The sequence below is a fragment of the Chelmon rostratus genome, chromosome 6 (assembly GCF_017976325.1).
Source record: "Chelmon rostratus isolate fCheRos1 chromosome 6, fCheRos1.pri, whole genome shotgun sequence".
Taxonomy (NCBI): Eukaryota; Metazoa; Chordata; class Actinopteri; order Chaetodontiformes; family Chaetodontidae; genus Chelmon; species Chelmon rostratus.
In genome coordinates, this window is record NC_055663.1 from 30,070,645 (window position 1) to 30,095,409 (window position 24,765).

The following is a 24,765-nucleotide window of genomic DNA, read 5'->3' on the forward strand; positions in this document are numbered from 1 at the left end:
GATGTTTGGTCAGCATACTTTAGGCGTGACTCCATCAATGTTCAGAAACTGAGCCACATTACTTTCACTGCTGCAGCTCACTCATTCGTCCAGCGTCTGAGGCTGCAGGATCACACCAACGGCAGGAGACAGAAGCTGGCCCAGTCCATCAGCAGGTGGCGTCTCTGCAGCTCTCAGATCACCAGAATAAGAGAGGAGACGGTGTTAAAGTGTTAGTATTAACTGCGTTTGGGTGTTTTTCATTCAGGATTCAGCAGATGAAGAAAGGCTCTTCTGCTCCTCCCCCCAGGTGTTCTGCCCTGAACCAGGTACACTGAGGAGAAACCCTTCAGATAAGAACATGGCCTTTCCCTTTCTGCTTATTTCATTAAAGTTGTAGAAATTCACACCTTTGGACAAACTTTCCATTTGACCTTGATTTTATCCTCTCAGGTGAGTCCAGACAGGAGGAGGTTGAGGCGAGGGGAGACGGTGGAGGTCAGCAGCCCCTCGGCGGGCCTCGACACCGGGCCCCGGCTGAGAGGGCGGCCCCTGGGTCGCTGTCACACCCTGGACTCAGGAGAACAGATGACGGCCTCACACAGTCCTAAACCGGCTGACCGCGCTCTGCTGGCGTCCGGAGGTCCAGACGACACGCAGCTGGAAACCACTGACGACTGCAGCTCCGGGAGCGAGAGCCCACCATCCTCCCCCTCCACTGTGCCGTCACACGCTGATGGTCTGTCCGAACCCCCAGCTGATCACTCCGCTTCACAGCGCCCCACCAGCCAGAGTCTCCGCCCTCTAAATGGACTGCTGGAACCATCCGACGAGCAAACCGCTGACAACACCGCAGCTCCGCCCGCCCCGCTGACCTCCAGCCCACAACCCAGAATAGTGGAGGGGGCCAGAGAGACACCGACCAAACAGGAGGCTGTGAGTGACGTAGAGACGTGAGGACTGGACTGGCCCAAACTTCTGGTTTCCCTTTCCTTCAGTCTTCGACTTCACACGAACCCCAAACAGACTAAAAGCACAGTGTCACAGTGATGGAGCTCAGCTGACTCGTTCTGTAGCTAATGGAGTGATGTCACTGCGCCTCACAGTTCCTTCAGCAGTTTAAACTAAACGTTTCAAAGGGTCAGTTCATACAACTTATAAAACATGTCTCACTTATCCCTCGTGGTGTTTCTCACGCAGCTTTCAGGGAACTTCATTGAATGATGGGCGCATTGAGACGAACGACGCTGCAGACTGGAGTCTGTCTCAGATGACTGAACTGAACACAGGTCAAAACTTTGAGTGCCACTAATAAAACTCCACCCACTTCCTTAGTGTTGGTGTGGAGGCAGATTAAAGAAGATCAAAACACTCAGGTTATTATCTGAGCTGTCTGTCACAGACACCTTCATCAGTCCTGCAGGCTGATGTCTCAACACCTGGAAAAATAAGTGAGAATATGTGTTTGTAATTTGGGTGTACTGGCCCTTTAAAGTCACAATGAAATGCTGAGGTGTAGTTCTCTGTGTTTCTCTTTGAAGGTTTCCTCTCTGATAGTCTCTAAATACGCTGCTGCGTAAGATTTTTGGGGCTCTCAGCAGTGTCTCACTGTCTTCACCTGCATCAAAAACAGCTAAATTATAATAAGATTTTCATTCTCTTATGTTGTTTTATTTTGGAATCCCATCACGTGAACTTCCTGTGAAATGAACTTTTCTTCGTCGTTAAATGAATCGTAGATCAGTTGAACCTCAAATCAAACTGGCGCCTCTCTGTGGCTGACTGACACCCTGTTGGTTTGTTGGTCTGAATACTTGAACCTTTTGGAAAACATCAGTCGGCTCAAAATATAAATCAACGACTAGAAACAACCTTAATAAAGAAGAAATGAGAACGATGAAGGACAAATCCTGAAATGATGTTGTCATTTCCAGCGTCATGTCTCATCCTGTTCAGAGTGAAATCAGATCATTTCATTGTGACATGAAGAGTTCAGCTGTAACATTGACAGAAAGTTAGATGGCTCTACTCTGAAGAGGCTTCTGGACTCCTCCTCCTCTTCCTCCCACCTGAGTTTGAAGCATTTTCAACGTCTTCTCGCTTCACAAAAAGACAAAGGGATGCAAAATGACGTCATTTTAGTTTCATACTGCATGAATTTGTTTTAAGGCACGAGGCTGTAGCTCTGACCCGAGCAGCAGACTTCAGGCTGAAGAACAGGCTGTTTTATTCTAGAAACTTTTTCACTGTTTAAAATTTACAGTTTGGTTGGTTTGCTCATTTTCACCATCCAACGACGCCACCTGTGTTTTTATTTGGATCATCTTATCTGGAGCCTTGTTGTTGATGGGGATGTGTTCAGACAGGTCCATCTTCTCCTGAATGTGTTCTCTCATGGAGCAGGTCAAAGGGTCACACAGCTGGTTCTCAAGGTTTTAGCTCATTAAGTATCTTGTATTTTACAACTCTCACTTCCTTTTAACCACTGATTTCAGTTTATTCCTGTGAAAATCAACTTACTGCAGCTTAATGATCCGCCACACTTCAACAATGGTTGTTTAATACATGAAAATGCCTCCTGAACTTAATAATGTATTGACTTAAGTAGGATGGTGCTTTGAGATCAAAAATCTCTTTTACAGAAGTGTCCCAACCAAGAGAGCATCAGCACCTCCAACATGTAGCTGACAACATATACCACAAACACAGACTTATTATGAAATAGATGAGTTATTCATAGAATACTGAAGGGTCAGCTGAGAAGATAATGATCAGAAGGCTAGCAAAACACTGATAAACTAACTTCACAGTTAAACTGAGCTAAACCTCAAATCTGTCCTCCGTGGTGCATTCAAGAGCACTCTGACAAGGAAAAATGACCACCGGCTGCAAAACAGTGTGTGAGACATGAGTGTGATTGTTCTTTCAGATTTGTTGGTTCTGTCAAAGCACCTTTAAACGCATCAACAGGGTCTTAAAATGTGTTGTTATGCAAAGACAACTTCAAGTTGCAAGACAAGAAATAAAAGTGACCACGAGGGCTGGACGATAGTAGGTCATGTTTATTTTAAGTTGTACAATATCTTGTCATGCCACTCTGTACTCTGGTAACACCTGATCCTGGTGAGAAATCAAGACCCAGCAGATGATCAGAAGTTTGAATCCTGTGAGAATCGTGTATTCATCATGTGTAAACATCATATTTTGAATAAGATCAAAACCAGGATACTAGAGAGCATGTAAAACACACGCCCTGAAGTCATTTTTATCTGTTATATGCCCATTTTAAATTGCTATCAGTTTTCTTTGGACTATAAACGTCAGCAAAATAGTTAAACAATTAATTGATTCAGTCTTCAGCTGATAATTAGCTGACCTCTTGACTGGTTGCAACAAAAACCTGCAGCCACACGGCCCTTGATGGAATAGTTTGGACATGCCTGCTTTAGAGGAAAAGTCAGTCAAACCTAATCACAAGTCAAGTATTCATTATTTTTGTACCACAGTTTTACTGTCAGGTTTGGATGTTTAAGGGTGATGTAACCAATAATAAACCACTGAGACTAATGGTTTTAGGGTTAGGGTGGTTACATTACATTCATCAATCCAAACACTCAGTCTTCATCCGCAGTCTCTCCTCTTATAAAACTGAAAAGTACAACAGTTCAGATGAAGCAGAAACCTTTAAGAGTGCCGCGTGTCCAGGTAGTTGCCTTTCTTCTTCCCCTCATTGTGGTGCCCTGAGCCGTAATGGGCTCATTACTGCCCACTTGAGCCCGGAGTAGGTATGACCGTGGATGTTTTCCCCCAGCGGCCACAAGGGGCGATAATGAACCCATGCTACACGCGAAAACAAACTGGACGAGCCACAGACAGGTGACATTTACGCTTTATTACAAACGTTACTTTTCGGTTTTTACGGAAGATGACACTTGAAAGATGAAGCGCGACTGGTTGCGTTGACAGATGTAAGTCTGGATAACCGCACAGCTGCTTCAATGAGCTTTTCTATGGCGACCCACGCAGCTCCTGAATAGCGCCAATATATTACATGAATCTGTAGGATAAAACGTCTGACCAGAATCTGTTTTGTGGTTTTAAAAGGTGACTAATGCAGGCTAGAATAACAAGAACGAGGCACGACAACACACCTGTTGAGTTCAGTATCAGGAACAGTAATAGTTTGGCGTTGTCAAATGCGAAACCTCTATTAGTCTCATGAAGATGTTGCTCTTTAACCCACGTTTTGTGTAATTCCGAGAGGCACATCACCCACGAAATTAAATGGTTTAATTACGAGTCTTGTGTCTGCTTGCTTGTCGGTGCTGGATATCTTAAAGAAAAAATCGAAGCTCGTTAATTCGTAGTTTGCTAGGCTAACTGCTAGCTGAGAGCCATCTTAAGTTAGCTGTAACTCGCATGTAGCTAGCTGTTAAATAGTCATGCTCCTGTGCTTTTGGCGTTATAACATCTTCTTTTGTCACCACAGCTAGTTCATTGAGCTTAACAACTAGACATTTCCCGATAGGTGACTAACGTATTGCTGTGCAGCTAAGTGCTAGAGGTTAGGTGGCTGCTAGGTTTCTGACGTTTTCGGCTAAGTAAGAGAAATGCTGTTATGGTTTGATGTAACGTTATCTTTGACATACAGAGCTAACATTAATGTAGCTATGAGCTAAGCTACAATGTTTGTTGTTAGCTCAGCAGGGGGAAGCGTTCACGTTTTCTGTACCCAGTTGTTAGCTTTAGCACCTGCATTCTCAGTTTGTCCCAAAAGAAACGTTTTTCAGAGTATTCAGTATTCAGTTATTCAGGTACTTTTATTAAGTATCAAGAGATCACACCAGAAATACTTCATTAGAAGTAAAAGTCCTGCATTCAAAACCTTACAAAGGTAAAAGATCTACTTAAAGTCAGAGTGTTGTGTTTCAGTAAACTGTTGCTGTCAGTGTTTCTCATCATCGCTGATGTTTGTGGATTAATATTCCTGCTGCATTAATGTGGATGTTTCAGGTTGAGCTCATCTGAACTACTTCATATCCTGTCGGCTGGTTTAATCTGCAGCGATGCATCATATTCTATAAGATCATCACACGTTTGTCCTGTGAGAACCTCGTATCTCAGAAAAACAGCCTGTTATCAGGTTTTGGATGATGCATTTTCACCTGATCCAAGAGGCTTTTTAAACAGTTTATTTAGCTGAAGAAGGAGCATTTTCTCAAGACATGAAGGAAAACTTCATCCTTCAGTTTATCACAAACATTCAGCACATCTGGAGATACAAGCTTTTCACTGGACAGGAAGGAATCTGCAAAGTATCTAGTAGTTAAAGCTGTCAGACAAATGTAGTGGAGTAAAAAGTACAGTATTTGCTTGTGAGATGTAGTGGAGTAGATGTGTAAAATTGCAGAAAATTGGAAATACTCAAGTACAAGTACCTTAAACTTGTTAATTGCAGTACTTGAGTAAATGTACTCAGTCACATTCCACCTCTGCCTTTATCTCTGCTGTCTGCAGCGATGTGACCCAGAGCTTGTGACACCAGGGAGCAACTGGACGAGAGGAAATAATGCTAAAACGTTAGAGGCACTTTCAAGTAAGTATTCATCATCACTGCTTCTTCATCATCACTGGACTTCTCTAATGTGTTTTCTCTGGGATGTCACGATGAAATGCTTGGTTTTCCTCTGATCCGTGACTACATGCATGCTTCATATCACACTTCAGTTGTGCTGATGTTTATGATTTTGTATTTTCTGTGGAACATTTTGTTTTATTGTGACAACGTCTCTGTCACCTTGACAAGAATAAAATTTTGAATAACTTTAATCACATTTTTAGGTGTTGTATTAAATATTATTTATATGAGGCCTCTTAAAAATATCAGTGTCAGTTGAACTATAGTAGGCCGAGTATTTTGCCTCACCTCTTAACCCAACCAGTTGCTAAAATATTATTTTTTCACAGCTGAAATCCAAAGGTCTAAATGTTTCTTTGAAAAACTTCATTAAACTATGAGCAGAAACGTTACTTCTCTCTAAGACCTTACTTTTATCCCTGGTTCCCTTCATCAGGGCAGAATGTCCTCAGGCCACAGGCTGAGAGATGTAGAGCAACAGCGCCCCCTGCTGGATGAGAAGGAGCCGGTGGAGAGCTCCCTCAGCGAAGTTAAGCAACTGTGGTTCATCCAGGACTGCTGTGGCATGGTGTGTGCCATCATTACCTGGTTCCTGGTCTTCTTTGCCGACTTTGTGGTCACCTTTGTCATGCTGCTGCCGTCCAGAAGCTTCTGGTACGCTGTGGTCAATGGGGTGGTCTTCAACAGCCTGGCAGTGCTGGCACTGGCCTCCCACCTACGCACCATGCTGACCGACCCGGTGAGGAAGCTGAGGGTTGACCAGCTGACTGATTTTGGTGTAATGGAAAAAGCGGATTTGGAACAGAACCTTCAAGATTTTCCCAGTGTTCGCTCTTCATTTTCTGTGTCTCTTCCCTCCCCCTCAGGGAGCCGTTCCGAAAGGAAATGCCACTAAAAAATACATGGAAAGTCTGCAGCTGAAGCCGGGCGAAGTCATCTACAAATGTCCAAAATGCTGCAGCATCAAACCTGAGAGGGCTCATCACTGCAGGTCAGAAGGATGCACATTACCTGGAAGAAGGTTCAGCATTTACTTTGGTGTGTTAAAAGCTGCCTTGATTGATTTGGGGGGGTTGGGAACTTCAGAGGACAAGAAAATGTTAATGCCTTAAAACCTTGTACATTTCAGCAAACTGAAAGAGAAAAATCTTTGTCTCTTCAGCTGCTTAATGTTCAGTTTTCTTCGCCAGCGACTTCCTAACTGGTCCTGGGCAGGTCGTGTACTCAGGGTTTGTTGAAAACCTCTGAGGCATCAAAGGAAGAAAAAGAAAGAAGCAACGTCTGAAATGAATGAAAATGTTTTACTGAAAGAAACTAAGCATCTGCAGTGGAGATGACCTAAATGTCCCTGCTGTGAAGTAGAAACAGTGATGCCAGCTTGCTTTTCTTTGTCATTATTTCTGGCTTTTATTGCCTCGACTGTGAAGATATTAACAAGGTGTTTAAAGATAAGAAGCTAGTCCAGTCAGGAAGTAATGCTGCCATGTTTCTTCTTCCTCTACAGTATCTGCAAGCGCTGCATCCGCAAGATGGACCACCACTGTCCCTGGGTCAACAACTGTGTCGGAGAGAAAAACCAGCGCTTCTTCGTCCTTTTCACCGTAAGTTCAATGGCGTTTGTCCACGTATGTATCTGATTTTATTATTTACATACTGTGTTTTATGGAAAACTCGAGATGTTTTCGTTTGTTTTGTTCTGCTGACAAGGGAAAGGAAGAGAACGAGTATTGAATTTAAAGAGACAAATGGGAGAGGCCTTTGTCGTTAATAATGAAATGGTTGGGTGGTTTTTTATTGCATTATTAAATGACTCCCAGATTTTTCTTTTTTGAATGTTCGATCCCGACTCTGGAAACCAGTCAGTCTGCGGCTGCCGATCGAGGAAGCAACAGTGGTGACGAGTCTTCAAACTTGTTCAGTACTAATAGCAATAATACGACCATGTTTTCAGAAAAGTTGGGACGCTGTGTAACAGAATGTGGTGATTTGAACATTGAAACCCATATTTAATTAAAAATCGCACAAAGACGACGACGATGTCAAATGTTGAAACTGAGAATCGTGTTTTTAACTGATTTCCTCAGTTAGAATTTGATGCTGCAACTTGTTTAAAAAAGTTGGAACAGTGGCAACGAAACACTGGAAAAGTTGGGAAAATGCTAAAAGAAAAGAGCCGTTGGGACATCTCTCAATGAATCAGGTTACCTGCAACAGGTGAGTCACATGATTGGGTCTAAAAAGAGCCTCCCAGACAGGCGGAGTCTTTCTGAAGTAAAGCTGGGGAGGACTTCAGCTCCAATTTAAGAAAAATGTTCCTCAGTGGAAAAGTGCAAAGAATTTGGGGAATGATTTCATCACCAGATTTCACAGTGTCCCAGCTTTTTTGGAAATGGGGGTGTAGCATTAATAGATGTAAGTATTTAGAGCATAGACTACACCACACGGTTCTTTTACTGACAGATGTTTAATCACCCATGTTTGACAGTGATGATGATGAACCTTAGCTGTGTATGTCTGCTGACATCCTTTATGTTTCTCCTTGTTAGCAAAGACCCAAACCAACAGTGAAAATATGTCCTGTGTGGTGATCACAGCCTGATACAGCTTCTTCCTCTGTGCCGCAGAGCTCCACCGATGTCCAAAAACTGTTAAAAACATTAGCTGTTTTTATGGATTAGTTGATTAACAGAAAAAACATTGCAGATAAAATCACAACAGGAGTCAGAATATATTATTCCATCTCTCAGTGATCCACAGATCAATAACACTCCGACAAAAACGGTCTGTAAACATCCACAAAGGTCCAAATGATTTACTGCAGTAAAAAGTTTTAGTCCAAACACGATAATAATCCACAGAAAGATGTTTTCTCCTTTCATGTTAGCCGGTGAAATGCTCATGCTCTGCTTCTGTTACAGCTTCCGATACAGATACATACCACTCTGTCTCCAGTTACTCTGTGGAGTCTCAGGTTTCAAGTGGCACCTCGCCTGGCCAATCAAAAGCCGCCATAGGAAGCCTAGCAACCAGAGAAGCCAGCAACAGTCTGAGTTGAACAGAGGGGCTTCATTCTCTGCTTTCGTGTAAAGATTGAGCCAATCACAAGGTTGCAGATGAGTGATGCTTGAAATAGCCAATGAAATACTGAACACGTCAGTAGATTATTTATAGCTCCGGATACCTCAATTCAACATACAAATACACACAATTTGAACCTTGTCTTTACTCCAGATTGTTCAAGAACAGCCATCAGGATTTGAATACCCCCTTTTTTTTAATTCAACCTTTAATTAATCAGGTAAATCCCATTGAGATCAGTGTCTCATTTTCAAGAGAGACCTGAGTTCATAGGTGCATCAACAGCCCTGAAACAAACAGTATCAAATGTAGAATATTAATTTGTGAATGATTAAAGTAAAATCACACAATAATGACATAATAACAACAAAAAAGTAACACAACGAGAATAATCAAACATTGCTTTTGCTTTTGTTAAACTGACCCGTTGGAACCAAAGTGTGAAGGAGAACCTACAGTGGCCACTAAAACTACAGAAAACTTAAAGTCTGTCTCTAGAGTCAGCGTTTGGTTTGTCCTCTCTGGGCTCCTGTAGGAACATGGTGGACTCTGTGGAAGAGGACCTGCTCCCTCTGTAGATATAGAGTTCATCTGTACCCCTTTAATCCTGTCAGAAGGCTCAGACTGACACCAGCCGTGTCCGTTTCTTCTGTTCACAGATGTACATCGCGGTGATCTCCAGTCATGCTCTGGCTCTGTGTGGATACCAGTTCATCACCTGCATCAGGGTCCAGTGGAGAGGTGACGTTTAAACTTAAAACCTGGCATCAGATGTTAGATTAAATGTTTGTACTCTTTGATCAGATTTTAATCATTTGTTGACAGTTTTAGACTTTTTCCCTTTAGCAAAGTTCTCTGTGCCGTGCTTCACAATCTTACTGTGTTGGTCTCCTGTGTCCAGAGTGCAGTGATTTCTCTCCTCCTGTGACCATGATGTTGATGATCTTCCTCTGCATGGAGGCCCTCCTCTTCCTCACCTTCACAGCTGTTATGTTCAGCACTCAGCTGCACTCCATCTGCAACGACGAGACGGTGAGGACACAAATTCACATTCTGTATGTCCTACTGGGTTATGAATAATAGTTTGCCAAAGCTGCCTACCTGTCTCAGAGGTGAGACTGCTCATCTGTGTGTTGTGTATGTGTGTGTAACGAGGTTGTGTATGTGTGTGTAACGAGGTTGTGTATCTGTGTAATGAGGTTGTGTATGTGTGTGTAATGAGGTTGTGTATGTGTGTGTAACGAGGTTGTGTATCTGTGTGTAACGAGGTTGTGTATCTGTGTGTAACAAGGTTGTGTATGTGTGTGTAATGAGGTTGTGTATGTGTGTGTAACGAGGTTGTGTATCTGTGTAATGAGGTTGTGTATGTGTGTGTAATGAGGTTGTGTATGTGTGTGTAACGAGGTTGTGTATCTGTGTGTAACGAGGTTGTGTATCTGTGTGTAACAAGGTTGTGTATGTGTGTGTAATGAGGTTGTGTATCTGTGTGTAACGAGGTTGTGTATGTGTGTGTAACAAGGTTGTGTATCTGTGCGCCAGGAGATCGAGCGCCTGAAGAACGAGAAGCCGACGTGGGAGCGTCAGACTCGCTGGGCCGGGCTGAGGTCGGTCTTTGGCGGACAGCCGTCACTGATGTGGATCAGCCCCTTTGCTGGACTCAAACTACCGATCTTTGTCCCTAAACGCACCTGGAGGGGCGGGGCAGAGTTCTCAGTCTGACACGGTGGAGTGAATCAGCAGAAAGCAGTGCTCGCCATGATGAACCTGCAGAGAGGGCAGCTGGGTTTTCAGATCCTTCATCTCCTCAACAGTTTCTTTTCCCTGAAGGTTTCTGAGCCAGAGAAACCAGGTTCAGTTCCCTGAAGCATTCGATCTCCTCCAGGGCGTCTGAGCCAGTCAGAGAGTCTGACCACAGATTCAGACTTGGAGTCTTAGTGTTTTTTAATTTGCTCATTAAGATGCTGGATCTTCTTAAAGCACCCCCTAACCCCTATACAAGACTGCTCTGTGCTCTGATCCTAAACTTTCTGTTTGTCTGTTGTTCTTCGTCTGATTCATCAAACTGTCAGTGACTGAATCAGCGACTGCTCAGCTCTCCTACATCTTTTATTAAGTTTCAAGGTGCTCTGTAGGTACTCTGTTTTATGTCACTACAGCTGAAGTCCTGCAGCGAGCGGCGCCCCCTGCCTGCCCACCAGAGCTTGTGGGTAGAGCAGAAGAAGCAGAAGGATATTTGGGTGGAGTGAAGTTTTTAAAAAGCTGGAACCTCGTCTGCCAGCAGGAGTTCAAAGCGAATAAAAGCCAATCTGACTTTTGGTGCTGCTGTGGTGTTACCATAAAGTCTTCGGTGGTGGTGTTGACCATATTTGGATTATGGGATAGTATTTTATGGACTAATTTGGGGTTTCTTTTTACATCTATTGTTCAATTTGTGGGAAGTTCTGGGACTCATGAGAGAGGGAACAGAGAGAAACTTTCATTTCTGTGTAAATTTTAAAAATTCGGTCTAATAAAATAGTTTTTCAATTAATGACCTTTGGTCTGTTTTTAATATCTTAATCATGAACATTAACACATGTTTCGTCAGTGACACAGTCACTGATGTTTAAGTTTAAATTAAAATACAACACAGATGCTTGTGGAACCAATGAAATTCCAGCTAATTCCAGCTATACTTTTAGTTCTAATTAGCAAATGTTAGCATGCTAACACACCAACCAAGATATAAACTAGTGAAACATCATCATGTTAGCATTTAGCTCAAAGCTCTGCCACGTACAGCCTCAGGGCTGCTAGCGTAGCAGCAGACTGAAACCGTCGCCACAGTTTGGGTTGTTAAGGTCGCTCTGCATGTATCTAGATTTACTCTGACCCCCCACCTTCCACCAAGATTATCCTGATTTTCAGATCGTCAGTATCAAAACATGAACAGCTTCTGGGTCAGATGCAACATTCAGGACCTAAATCCTTATCCTTATTTCCAGATTTATTCGGTTCTGATGACTGGTCGAGTGCTCTGAATCCTGCTGTGATGGTATTTGGAAGCTTGTGTTCAGACTTATTATTTGTTCTCTCAGTCCTGGGGGGTGAACAGTTGTTTCTATCACAGTGACTCCACCTGTGAACGCAGCCCAGTTTTCCCACCACCTGTTAATCATTTCTGATCTCTCCAGACTCTACCTTCACATTTCATTTAGAGGCAGCGTCTCCATTTGTTCAGACATGTTGTTCAGGGTTCCCTGCTTAATTCTTGTCCTTGTATTTTGGGGTCCAGTTTGCAGCGGACCCCAGACAAACCTCCCCCCAAAAATAACGGACCAGGAGCTGTTCTGGGGCGCCGACCAGTACGACTTCTCTGTGGTGCTTCGTGCTGCGGGGATGGAGTGTTTCTGGCACTTTGCTCACCGTGGAGAGAGATTCTACCTGAGCTTCATGGTAAGAAGAAACACAGAGGCCTCAACATGAGCCCTTTTTCCTGTTTAAAATAACCCCCACAACATTTTTTTTCATGAATATTTACAGTGAGTCTCGTCTGTTGTTGTGGGGAAACTTCTCTGGCTCTCGATGCATCATGACTATGATGACATCTCTTCTTCTTCATCAGAAAACAACTGCTTGTATGGTGACATCAGATTCAGCCTCAATAGAAGCTGCATGCTGTGCAGACATGACATGCTGTTAGTGGCCTGTGGTGAACACGCATTAAGTAAAAGTCATTGCACTGTTTTTTGTTTTTTTTAATACTGTATTAAAATACTTCATCAACTTACAGATAATTATTTACTTCAGAGTCCATTGCAAATTTTTATACTTATTATAGAGTTAAATTCGTAAATTTTTTAATTCAATATTTATTTAATCATAGTCTCATTGAGATTGAGGTTTCTTTTCCAAGAGAGACCGAAGAACAACAAAACATTCACAAGAACACAATCAGCAAGCAGAAACAACACAATTTACAATTTACACAAAGGAATTAACAGAAGAATCATAGAAAACATCAGTCAATAGAGCTTTAACATCTCCAAGGAGAATGTAGAGGCCTAGTTTGATTTTTGAGTCAATGGTGAGTATGATCTGCTGTCTCTCAGTATTTGCATGTCTCAATGAGAATAATGTGAGTGACATTTAAAGTTTTAATGGCAGGACAGTCCGAGTCACTGGTGGAGGTGGAGAACTCAGTGTACTTAGAGTAGACTTAGGGCTGAGCTGGTATGGACCCAGGGGCAAATAAAATACTATCACCAGCAATAAAAAGGACATCGAAGTAGTGATTAGAAAGAATTATGTTATTTATGTATAATGTCAACACTAATTGACCCAGGACAGACCCCTGGGGCAATCCCTTTCTGCTGGTTGGAGGGCTTCACTGATACTGCAAGCAGGAATTTGGAAATTTCTGTGGAAAATGCATGATAACATTCTGAAGTAAGGTCATCATTTCCCAGTGATGTGATGAGTTTAAGATTTTTAATACCCCATTTTATTATCGTCATTTTTAATTTAGATAGTGAATCTTTCTTTTTTCTGTTCTAAAAACCACTTGCTATTATTCTCTCCCTCTTTAATCTGTTTTAATCTGGTGATGGGATGTCTGGAGACTGTGCTCAAGGTGAAACTGACGCCGTCACCCCCCCTGTGCTCTGACCACCCAGTGTATGCTGACTCAACTATTAGGACCGCTATCTGCACAGCTAACTGAGTTAACTAGCTAACGTAGTTACACTTAGCAGGATTTTTAATCGACCAGGTTTCCCGTCTGTCTGTAGGTCCAGTGGGTGACGGGAGTCGGCCATGACAGACACCTGTCCGTCACCGTCAACGCTCCCAGTGGTCTGATAGTGTCGACTGCCGACGATGCAAAGGGTCAGATGAACTTTGAGGTGGAGGAAACAGGTAGCTGTCTGTCTGTCCATCTGTCTGTCTGCCTGTCAAACTGCTTTAGTTTTATCTTTCACTTCATGTGACGAAAACAGAACAAAACCACAAAAAGCACAAAAAGCACCACACTTTGGAAAGTAAAAAAAAGTCTGATTTGAAAGCAGCTTAATGAGGGAAAGAAGATGTAAAAGACGAACAAACTAACTAACAAACAAACTAACAAACAGGAACCAGAACTCACGTCCAAGCAGTCCATCATTTTAGCTAAAAAGGTTTAACACCAAAAAGTTTGTGCTGCTTTAATTCAGCCTCGACTGATAACAACGTGAGTCAGGATTCAGATCCTGTACTTCAAAAGTACTAAAACCACACCACACATATACATACATATACTGTGTTCCAAGTAAAAGTCCTACACTGAAAATGTTACTATAGTAAAAGTATGTCAGTGTAATCAGTAAAATGTACTTGAAGTATTACAGTAAAAGTACTGAGTGCAGTAACATGTCCCTGTGACTGTTCTCCTGTTCTCCTGTTCTATCTGACCTCATCAGATTACTGTGACTCAGTCGTTCATGTCAAAGCAGGATTTTACTGTTGGAGCTGGTTGAGCTTCATTTGAACTAATGATTCTTTTCATTCTGGATCAATCAGCTGATTATTTCCTCCATTAATCGATCGATCGTTCGGTTTGGAAACATTGTGAAAATAGTGAGAAATGTGGCGACGATGAGGCCAAAGTGACGCCTTCACAGTGTTTGTTTAGTCCAAAGCTCCACATTATTCTGAACACATGTCGGAGTCTCACCTCTATGACGTCATACTGTGTGTTTTGTCTTTCAGGTTTCTATCAGATGTGTTTCAACAACTTCCACAACCGCTTCGGCACCATGCAAGTCTTCCTCAGCTTCGGGGTTTACTACGACGGCTTCAAAGACCCCGCCAAGCACAAGGAGGAAGACAAGAAGAAGAAAGAGGAAGCCAGCAAAGACCTGAACAACACACTGAGTGTCATCGAGGTACACACACACACACACACACACACACTCTGTATGTGTAATAACAGTATTGTTAGAACAGTATATGGAGCCATTTTGTCTTTGAAAACATCATTGATGTGTAAGAGAAGCTGTATCATTTAAAGCAGAAGTGCTCTAACAGTAGTTGACGGATTTAACAGTCAGTTTTGGCTTTGGTGTTGACAGTAGCTTTAGTCGTTATGGTATGGTAAACAGCTAATAGTAATTAGCGATAGACCAATTAATCAGTTGGACGATTTATTGGCTGATATCTGGGATTGTTGAGATGGACCAAAACCAAATTGATACTGTTGGATACGACTGTGTGCATAAACATTTTTTTTAACTTTTAAAAGCACTTCTGTTCTTTCTCACAAACCAGGAGACACTGCTGTCTTCTGATTTTTTTTCTCAAAGTTTAGTTGTTTGATCACCTGTGGACATTAATTTCATTGGTCAGTTTTTTATTGAAAATAAGCACACTGCAGAGCGCAGATCTACGTAAGCAAACAGATAGAATGCAGACAGTAATATTAGTGTTAAATAAAGGTTCATCAAGCTCAGCAACTGTGTCTCATTTGTTATGTAATTAAATTGTCAGATTTTATCAGATGCAAAACAACAACATGATGTTGGCATTGTTGTGGTTCTGATGATTTTATCCTCAAATCTTTGGCAGCATACCTTTTATAGCAGCATCTTTTATAGTTTTTTTGTGGCAACATATTTTGTATATTCTTAAGTTCTTTGTATGAAATGTACGTATACTGTATATAGTCAACTTTTATTTTTCATTTTTCTATTCTGTTGTGATTCTACTGCTATTGCTGCTGCTTGTAACATCCTAATTTTCCCGGCTGGAGTTTTATCTCTGCCAGAGTATTGTTAAATATTTTAAAGGTTGTACTGTGGCAGTCCATATTATTGATGGTGTAGTAGTTTAGAAGTACCTAAAATAGTACCAGTAGTACCAGTAAGGCAAGGTGAATTTAAGTACCTTTAAAACACAAAGACAATTCAAATTTTCTGTAAAGAAGTAAAACAGTAGTGATATTAATAATAACAACTTTTTTTTGTGTAGCACCTTTCAACAAAACAAGACATAGATGAAAAAATAAACCATAACAGTAAGTAAAAACAAAAACCCTGATAAAAATAGCAACTGGAGTAAAAAAAACATATGAAAACAAAAACAAACAAAAACAGCTTGATCACAATAAAAAACTAGAGAATTCCCTCTGGGAAATTTTGAAAGGGACACGGGGTGTGTTTAAGCCGACAAAATTATCTACGTTTTAAAGTTTGAATGAAGTCTCTAGGAGAAACTATGGCGAAGCAGCGGACAATTGAAAAAGGCTGCAGTTTGAGAAAACAGCAGATATCAGAGGTAGTCAGTCCCTGATTAATGAATTGCTCTCAGCTGTGCCTGTGGGTTCAACTCAGAGGTTGCCATGACAACTTGAGTGATTAGAAGCAGGCAGTATGCAGAGAGCAGGCAGTATGCAGTGAGATTTGGGTTCTGCGCACCTCCTAAACAAATCCCCCCCAGGAGAGAACTGTACCTCCAGAGTGTACTATAGATCATCGGACTCCCAAGACCTTCCTGAGTCCGAATATCATCTCGTTTTATTCCTGAGACAACAACTTTTCTTTTTATGGTGATCTAAAGACAGGAAGCATTTCTGCTTTTCTCACAAAAACGCTCTGAATTTTTACATTGGAGTCAATGGGAGAGCAGGAGGGAGCTGGCTGCACAAAAAGCCTCACTATTTAAATTCAGTAAGTCTCTCAGCTTTTTCGAGGGCATCACATGAAAGAGGACAAGTTTGTCTACAAAAATATCCAAAAATTATGTGTCTCTTATTCACCGTTTGGATTTTACGGCAATTTTAGAAAACAATTTCAGGCGATTTCTCACCGGCTGTCTCACTCTAAGTGATGACATCACCCACTCTAGGGGGAGAGATTTTGAGCATTTTTTGAGAAACTTTATGGTCTTCAGATGGTCGTAGCTCGAAAACCGTAAGAGATATCAAAAAATGTGCTGAGGTTCATTTTGAGCTGACAAAATTATCTATGTTTTAAGTAGCAGTTTTTCGCGTCTTATGATGCGAAAAACTGCGATAAATTTGAGAAAAGTAATAGCACACCGATCCCGATCAAACCGCACGTTTTGATATATAATTTGCGAGGGTTTTCTCAAAGCTGCGGGACGAGTTAAGGGACGAAAATTTGGAGGAGGATGAAAAATAATCAGAAGAAGAAGAAGAAACACGCGGGATAACAATAAGTGACTCGGGACGTTGCCCTGTGTCCCTAATAAAACAAAATAAAACATGAACAATAGTCGCAGCTAATAGTAATGCAGACTGTATAAACGGTGATGATGCAGGAAATGTGGTACTAGTGACAGTTACAGTAGTAGTCATAGTATTATGTTGCAATAGTAGCTGTACTAAGAGCTGTACTAGTAACGGTATTGCTAATTGTTGTAAAGTTGGAGTAGAAGTTGTACTGGTAGCTTGTGATCATGATGATTATTAGGATACGATAAGACTTTACTGATCCCACACTGAGGAAATTCTCTTGTCACAACAGAAAGAATAAAACGGAGAGGTAGAAAAAACAAACCAAAAAAAAAGTAGGATAAATAGAAAATAAATACGATACAAAATAAAAGAAACTGATACAAAAATCATGGCGGAATAGTCGTGGTAGAAGTTTTAATAGTGGTAGTAGTAGTGGTTCTAGTAGTAGAAGTACATGTTAATCACAGTAATAATGACATAATATTAATAATCATAATAACACTAATAGGAGTCATAATACAGCTGGGAGGAAGTGAACATCAGAAGATCCACTGGTCAGATGCAGCAGCAAGCGAAACGTGAGCCTGAACCGACTTTATTCCAACGTGTTGCTGCATTAGATCCTAAACGAGGAAATCATTTTCAAAACAATGGAATTTCTTAGTGTCAGCATGTGATCTGTTTTTTTTGTATAATCATCGCATTTCTTTCTATTTGTGTTTTACGCAGCATCCCAACGTGTTTGGAAACGGGGTTGTATTTCTAATAATGACAGTACTAGTCATCAGTATTTTTATTTGTCTGTGTTTTGCTGATGCAGGACGCAAGTCTCAAAGTGGAGAACTACGTCTTCCACATGTTCCGCTACTACAGCTTCAGCCGCATGAGGAAGAGCGCTGACTACTTCCTGCTGCTGTCCAACTCGCAGTACATTTCCTGGTGGTCGACAGCCCTCAGCCTCCTCATCGTCACCTCCGGCTACCTGCAGCTCCTCTTCCTGAAAAGACTCTTCATCACCAAGACCTGCACGGAGGACGAGAAACCCCGCTGCTGACGGACTCCGTGTGGATTAGGATGTTCAGAAATCTGTGAGAAACCTTCAGATCTGTCTGTCTGTGTGTTTTTACACAGTTTAATAATATAAAAACTGTGTTCCCTTTGAAAATGTACCCGTTCTTTAACTTCAAAGTATTATTCATTTGTAATCTTACACACTAAATGAAGATACTTTCTCCAGGAATTCAATAAAAGTTATGTTCCCTTGTATGAGATCTGTTCATAAAGCTGCTTTTATTGTGATCTGCTGAGATTTGAAGTGAAATGTTAAAGCTCACAATTCAGTGAAAGTCAATAGCATTTAGTGTCCGACGCTCAAAGTGTTACCGTCGCATAAGCGGCTCCGAGGAACTCATTGTGAAGAAAAGCACATTTTTTTCAGGTATTTAAACGTGTAATATGTAAGAATTGGCTACCTGTCGATTTCATACTCAACAATTAGGGAGCAGCATATCACCAGAGTTACTGTTAACTGATGTTGACTGCAGCTGCCATTAGCTAGTTAGCTCAGTTAGCTGTGCAGCTAGCAGTCGTAATGGCTCAATCTTAGCTAACTCTGGGAGGCCAGAGTACCAGGGAAGGAGTGCAGGAGCTTTGGACTGCTGGGAGGAGGTTTTCACCAGCCTCCTAGTGAATTATGGTGATTTACAGCAGCTCAAATCAGGACTGTGACTCCAGCGAAGACGAGGATGTGGTGGGTTCAAGTGGGTTCAGGAGTGAGTGGGAGGTCGGCATCAGTCAGCACCCACCGCTGGAGGCCTGAGCTATACTATCACACGTACAAGACAGGCCGGGCTGTGGCTAAGCTGGTTAGCATGCTAACTTAAGCACATACACATGCCCCGTCTGGGTTGCTAACTTGTTGTGACTTGTGATAGCATAGCATGGCATCCTATTTAAGATGCATTCTTTAAATGACAGAAAGCCACACCCTGTCCTCAGTCAGGAAGTTCATAGTGCAAGAGGTGTGTTGTCTTCACAAGCTCATTGGTCAGACAGAACAAACTTAAATAAATAAATAATAATGTGGCGAGGGGGTTGGAGGAGAAGGAAGGAGATATTTAACTATTGTCAACAACGCCACCCCGGGAATTTCACCCAGAGAATTACTTTTCCAATTTTAAGTCACACAGGTTCGTTTACTCAACGGCACGAGATGTGGTTCTCAGTTAAAACACATGGTGACTGGTGGTGGGGGCGCCACCACCAGTCACCAACACCCTAACCCTATCTCCCACCACTGGCCTCCAGCAACTGAAAGGGGGGGAGGAATTTAAACAAGTTAGGGTTACAACCAACCAAATCAAGAAAAAAATGAATAACTCAAAATCCAACAAAACAATTAATGGTCAGGTCACAAACTCAATATGTCCAAACCAATAAATGATGAAAATAATTCAGATACCAATAAACAAAAAGGGCTAAAGAGAATATACCAAAGCAGTCGCCCTACAGCAAAATGTAAATGCTTTAAGCACGGCTACAGAACAATACACCCTCGAGGTGAAGCATCGTGTGGTCATACCTGTCGGCCAAACAACCTGACGCGGAAGTGACACGCTAGCGATGACGGGAGGGCAGAGGGAGATCCGGTGGGAGCACTGCCGCTTTTATACCGGCCCACCTCATTAACAGCCAGCAGTGGTGCTCGTGAGCAGCAGCCATCCCCTACAGGATAAGCACCTCTATGCTACTACAATCATAAAAAAAAAAGCAGCAACTACTCATGTTTCAGAAGCCGGAAGCATGAAATGTTGTTCGTCAAAAGAAAGTAACTGGTAGCATGAACTGTGAACTAAAAAGTAAAACATCATTAAAGTCAAATTTGTTTAATATTTAAGGCTCTTAAAAGTGGCTACCAGGTCACAGTAATGCTCTTTGCTTTGCACCACCCACTGGGGTATAAGATGGGGGTGATCAGGACCCTACACCATTGGGTGTAGAATGTGTGAATGTAATGTGAAGACATCCAGTGGAAATGAGATGAACTGCACCACAATATGCAGCTGTGAAACTGCTGTAATTGTTTTGTGCGATCACTCTGCTGATGGAGATTACAACCTCAGCTGTCACTGCTACGCTACTGCATTTAGTGTTATCGTTAGCGTTAGCGTTATTGTGTTGGGTGGAGGATGAGAGCACATCTCAAATTCATTGACGCACTGTCAGCGTTTGGAGAATATTTCTCTTCGTCTTTCTCTTTTCACCAGTTTATCCTCTGCACAAGAAACTCTCAAACATCTTTAAAGTTCTCCTCTCTACTCCTAACAGTTTTTCACCTCAGGAGCTCTCTTAAGGGCTAAGACGCTTTGTGAATAACCTGTTTTCATCACTAAGAGCAACTCTTCGCTCAAGGAATCTTTCTGAACATGACCTCAGTCCTTCACTTCCCACAAACGTTGCATGATTGTGGTTGAGTTTCATTGATATGTTATCAAGCGTAGATTGTAGATGTGGTTAATAATTCTTTCCAGTTGAAATCATATAGTCAACAGACGAAAGCAGCAGGCTCCTCCACAGTGAGCTGCAGTCATGCTGTTAAACGCTCTGCTCGTTCTGTTGAGTTCTCGTTGTGTCATAAAGTCTGAACCTTCCTTCAGTGCCGTGGATGCAGGTTTGTTCGGGGGATCAGATAAATATGACTTTGCAGTTGAGGTTCCTGCTGCAGGGATGGACTGTTTCTGGCACTTTGCCCACCAGAGCGGCAGCTTCTACCTCATGTACATGGTGAGAATAGTTTCACTGTAAACCTGAGAGAATGATATTAATGTACAGTAGGTGTTTTTTTGCCATTTGTCCTCAGGCTTGTCCCACTGACCTTCAAGGTGGTCCAGTTCGACTTCTACACAGTGATCACTGTCACTGTTACCATTGCATAAAAAAAATGGGCTTTTAGTATATTGAGATGTGGGCCTCCTTCTTTCTATGTGGATAACTGAGTTAACTTGATTTTACTGTTGATAATTTGACAGAAGCCTTGATTTTTCAGTTGGCTGGAGTTGTTGTTGAGGCACAAACCTACCAAAAGTGCAGCTTCAAGAGTTTTCAAGTTGAACTTAATCATTTTCAAATATGAATATAATCATCAACTGAAAAATGTTAATGAAATAATGTTTTTTAATGAAACCATGTAAGTTATTCATCAATTAGGGAGCTATACACTCAAATCAAAAAGATTTCAATTAGATCTTAGCTATGTCTGTGTTGTATAAATTATTTATGGAAAATGGAGTCTTTTATTCATCATAGTTAGAATATGTTCAGGTTTAGACTACTGTGCAGTGTCAGTAAAATGGTCCGGCTGTAGTGCCATGCTCACAGAATATGAGAACAACATATATGAGTGTTGAGATTATGGTTTCAACTATTCAATAAAATTAGTTACTAAGTTCTAAATATCTGAATTCATGTTTCTACCTTTATTGATCATGAACTACTGCAGATATTATTGTGGTTAATGACAAATCTGTGAGATGGGTCCAAGAGACACACTTAATGTCACTAGATCAAAAAGTACAGCTCTTGTGGGGGTGTGTGGGACTCAGTCAATATAAAATACAGTGAGTGTGTGTTCATGGTAATGAAGGAACAGGTCACCCAGTGTTTCTGGACAACAATGAAGCTCTGTGGCACAGAGTTGGTTGGTTTTGGTCTTTTGTATTTCTTGACTTATTTAATATGTGTATGTGACCACAGGTACAGCGGGTAACAGGGATGGCCAATGCTCACAAGCTTTTTGTGACAGTCACCTCTCCACAGGGTTTTCTCATCGCTTCAAAGACCGCAGCCGTCGGTCAAATGAACTTCCAGACTGAGGTGACAGGTACCACCATCAGAGAGGCCATTATAAACAAGAATTACATCTATACATCTTGTTCCTGTGGTAACTGCAGTTTCCTCCCAATAGGTTTTTACCGGATGTGTCTTGGGAACCACAACAACCAGTTCGGGGGCATCAGGGTCTTTCTGAACTTTGGTGTCATCTATGAAGGCTTTGAGGACTCAAAGAAAGAAATGGAGGAGGGAGAGGAAGTCCTCAACAGCACTTTGGCCAATATTGAGGTATTTGTGTCAATTCAAGTCTCTGGGATATTGGACTTCATTATGTTTAGCACAATCACCATCAGTTTGAATTACGTATGGAGAGGGAGTTAAATTCTACATAACATGTTTAAAATATAATTATCAAATAACAACAAAGTGTCATCTGTATAAAGAGATATGAAACAAGGGGTGCTACTGAAAGTGATGGGTACAATATATTACACCTGTCATCAATAGACTACTGGATACTGTGATATACAGTTACATAGAAATGACATGAAAATATACAATGTTTGGTTTAGGAGAGTGTTCAGAAGCTAAAGAATCAGATCTTCCACATGTGGCGTCATTACAACCTCATCCGCATGAGGACAGGACAGGATCACTACCTCCTCCTGTCAAACCTGAACTACATCACCTGGTGGTCAGTGACACAAAGCTTCGTCATCCTCCTGTCTGGATACCTGCAGCTCCTCGTCCTCAAAAGACTCTTCCACACAAACTCCAGCAGGCCACGATGCTGAGAGCAGAGCACTCAAACATCAGGGTTATCGATACATTTTATGTTTTATATATAAAAAAGATAAAGATCCTGCACATCATCTGAAGCTGCCAACTAAAACACTTCACTGATAGACATATTTTGTTCCTGCTCTTCTACAGAGCAGACGCTTCCCCTGCTTTGCTTACATTCTTTTGCTGATATCCTTGTTTTTCTCTGCCAACAGTTTTAGAAAGTGGATCCTGGATACATGACAGAGACTTAAATTAATAAAAAAAACAGAAAGCTGCCATCATATTTTTTTCACCAAAGGCAAATCCTGCAAGAAATTAAATAAGAGGGCTCCAACGCTCACTCTGCTACCTGAACTCACTACTAAACAGGTATGAACCACTGACTCTGAAAGACAGAAGGTGTGATAATATTAACTATGTTGAACCATGAACAGTAAGGCCAAAACCCAAGAAATAGCCCCAAGACCACTGCAAGGTCAAAGGTCAGGAGAAATATTGCTAACTCCCCATCTGAGAAGCCAAGGGCCAGAAATAATACAGCAATAAATACAATAAACCCACACCTCCTAACCCAGACACCATTCTGATTCAAATCTCACCATGAATGACAACATCTCTCAGAGAGCGAACAGAGCTGCTGCCAGTCAGCCTCTCTCCACATCCAAGTGACCAAACCTTATAATTCATGTCGGATCTGGCTCTGAGCTCATGAAAAAAGACTCTTGCCTTCTGACGATCACCTGTCAGTTAAAACATGTATTCATATTAGGCCCCATTCTAACACAGGGGGAAAGGCATCAAATCTTTCAGCAACCCCTTCGCCCTGAATACATGGCTGATATTGAAATGCCTCTATCACGGGATAAGGTTTATCAACAACTTCAACATCTTTTGGAACACTTTAGGCCTGATACCAAGCATCGCTGATTGCAGACTGCCAACCTGCGTCTTGATCTTAGCGTGCTGAACCAGAACAAGAATACACAGATAAGCACCAAGGTCAGCCTGCACAGGCAGGAAGCCCCACCAGACCCTCTCCTTCATATCAATCAAGACATCCAGAGGACGTCTCTGTCCCAGTCAGGGATGCAACGCCCCTTGTCCCCCTCTTCACTTTCTTCAGGGATCCAGCCTCAACAACAATCACCAATCAAGGAGTTAGTTAAAGCTGCCACACTGAAGCTCGATCAATTTGGTGAACTATTATGTAGCCCTGGTTAACAGTCATTTAGACATTTAAATATCAATAGTTTGCATACCATGTTCATAATATGGTTAAAAATTATGTATGGTAACAAAAGTTCATATGAAGGGATAAAATGCAAGGAAACAAAAGTGGGAACCTGTACAGTTAAAACATTAGAGTTCATGTAAATGAGCATTGTTTATTTGACATGTATTTGAGCCAGCACGTGAAATCAGAAAAGACAATCTGACTTGGTAGCAGCCTTATGTGTCAATCACGCTTTTCTTTACTGTGATTGAATGTCAGGAAGCTAATCAGGCAACCCAATTTCACTCTCAGGTGGAGGGGTGGGGCTTAGTAGCAAGCTGCTAGTACCTGTGCTGTAGATAGATGCAGAAACTATAACGTCTGTAACGTAATGGTTGACGACCAGTCGCTATCAGGTTTTGGTCTGTTATGACCTGCAAGGAGGTAAATAAGATTGTGTGTGTTGTTTTGATGAACTGTGACTCTGTTGTAGTAAAAAAATGGTACTTGTTGCTAATTGTGAGTAGCCGTTAGCATACTAGTCATTAGCTTTGCTTTCACCTTGCATGTATAGCATGCAAGGGGAGTGCAAACAGCAAATGGAGGTGCAAATAAGAACAATAAATTATAACTATAGTGACTTGTTCTTAACAAAAACGAACCTAAGCCACTGAGGGGCTGCTGCTACCTGCTGGAATTAGTAATTGATGGTCCGTCGTCTTCCGGGTCCAATGAATCCAACACTCGTTTGCACTCGTCAACATTTAATTATAGATTTACGTTCTTGACACTATGCGCCGGTACTGAACTGTGCATACAAACACATAGGCTCACATAATTTGTCACAGCGCATAAACAAAGTCAACAAACACGATCCGACGTGACACGACGTGACACGACGTGACATGACGTGCGGTCAAAAAACTGTTTGCTCTCTCATTGAGCAGCACACCTGCTGAGTAATTACCTCTTACTCTATTTAATCATTTCTACCCACACAGTGCAGAGCGCCCCCTACTGTGGCTTCCAGAC

At 41.8% G+C, this 24,765-nt stretch overlaps 4 protein-coding genes across 12 annotated transcripts in view; all 4 read left to right on the forward strand.

Moving 5' to 3' along the window:
* The window catches only part of ankrd27 (ankyrin repeat domain 27 (VPS9 domain)), a 34,655-nt gene extending 31,624 nt beyond the window's left edge, over window positions 1–3,031 (forward strand). For 3 of the 5 annotated variants that reach the window (XM_041938876.1, XM_041938879.1, XM_041938877.1), the window contains 3 exons: window positions 2–155; window positions 248–308; window positions 433–3,031. In XM_041938876.1, coding sequence (XP_041794810.1) covers window positions 2–155; window positions 248–308; window positions 433–936 — 719 coding nt within the window. In that variant the 3' untranslated portion in view covers window positions 937–3,031. The remainder of the gene's footprint in view (window position 1; window positions 156–247; window positions 309–432) is intronic. The other 2 variants (XM_041938878.1, XM_041938880.1) reach the window with 1 other exon arrangement.
* Window positions 3,032–3,788: 757 nt separating this feature from the next.
* LOC121608225 (palmitoyltransferase ZDHHC7-like) lies at window positions 3,789–10,416 on the forward strand. Of its 5 annotated transcripts, none has more exons than XM_041939413.1 (8): window positions 3,789–3,855; window positions 5,497–5,575; window positions 6,054–6,356; window positions 6,484–6,608; window positions 7,122–7,218; window positions 9,355–9,436; window positions 9,597–9,727; window positions 10,235–10,416. In XM_041939413.1, the coding sequence occupies exons 3-8, from the start codon at window positions 6,060–6,062 to the stop codon at window positions 10,412–10,414; spliced, it is 912 nt and encodes a 303-aa protein (XP_041795347.1). In that variant the 5' UTR covers window positions 3,789–3,855; window positions 5,497–5,575; window positions 6,054–6,059; the 3' UTR covers window positions 10,415–10,416. The 5 variants fall into 5 exon arrangements, with proteins under 5 accessions (XP_041795347.1, XP_041795351.1, XP_041795348.1 ...); XM_041939417.1 differs by having other exon boundaries at window positions 10,215–10,384; XM_041939414.1 differs by having other exon boundaries at window positions 3,810–3,947.
* Window positions 10,417–11,901: 1,485 nt separating this feature from the next.
* On the forward strand, window positions 11,902–18,160 carry LOC121608227 (transmembrane emp24 domain-containing protein 6-like). Its single transcript, XM_041939419.1, has 4 exons — window positions 11,902–12,130; window positions 13,465–13,591; window positions 14,420–14,595; window positions 17,725–18,160. The coding sequence occupies exons 1-4, from the start codon at window positions 11,918–11,920 to the stop codon at window positions 17,956–17,958; spliced, it is 750 nt and encodes a 249-aa protein (XP_041795353.1). The 5' UTR covers window positions 11,902–11,917; the 3' UTR covers window positions 17,959–18,160.
* Window positions 18,161–20,492: 2,332 nt separating this feature from the next.
* On the forward strand, window positions 20,493–22,528 carry LOC121608479 (transmembrane emp24 domain-containing protein 6-like). Its single transcript, XM_041939769.1, has 4 exons — window positions 20,493–20,687; window positions 21,657–21,783; window positions 21,868–22,022; window positions 22,307–22,528. Exons 1-4 carry the CDS (start codon window positions 20,493–20,495, stop codon window positions 22,526–22,528), a joined length of 699 nt encoding a protein of 232 aa, XP_041795703.1.
* The last annotated feature ends 2,237 nt before the right edge of the window (window positions 22,529–24,765 follow it).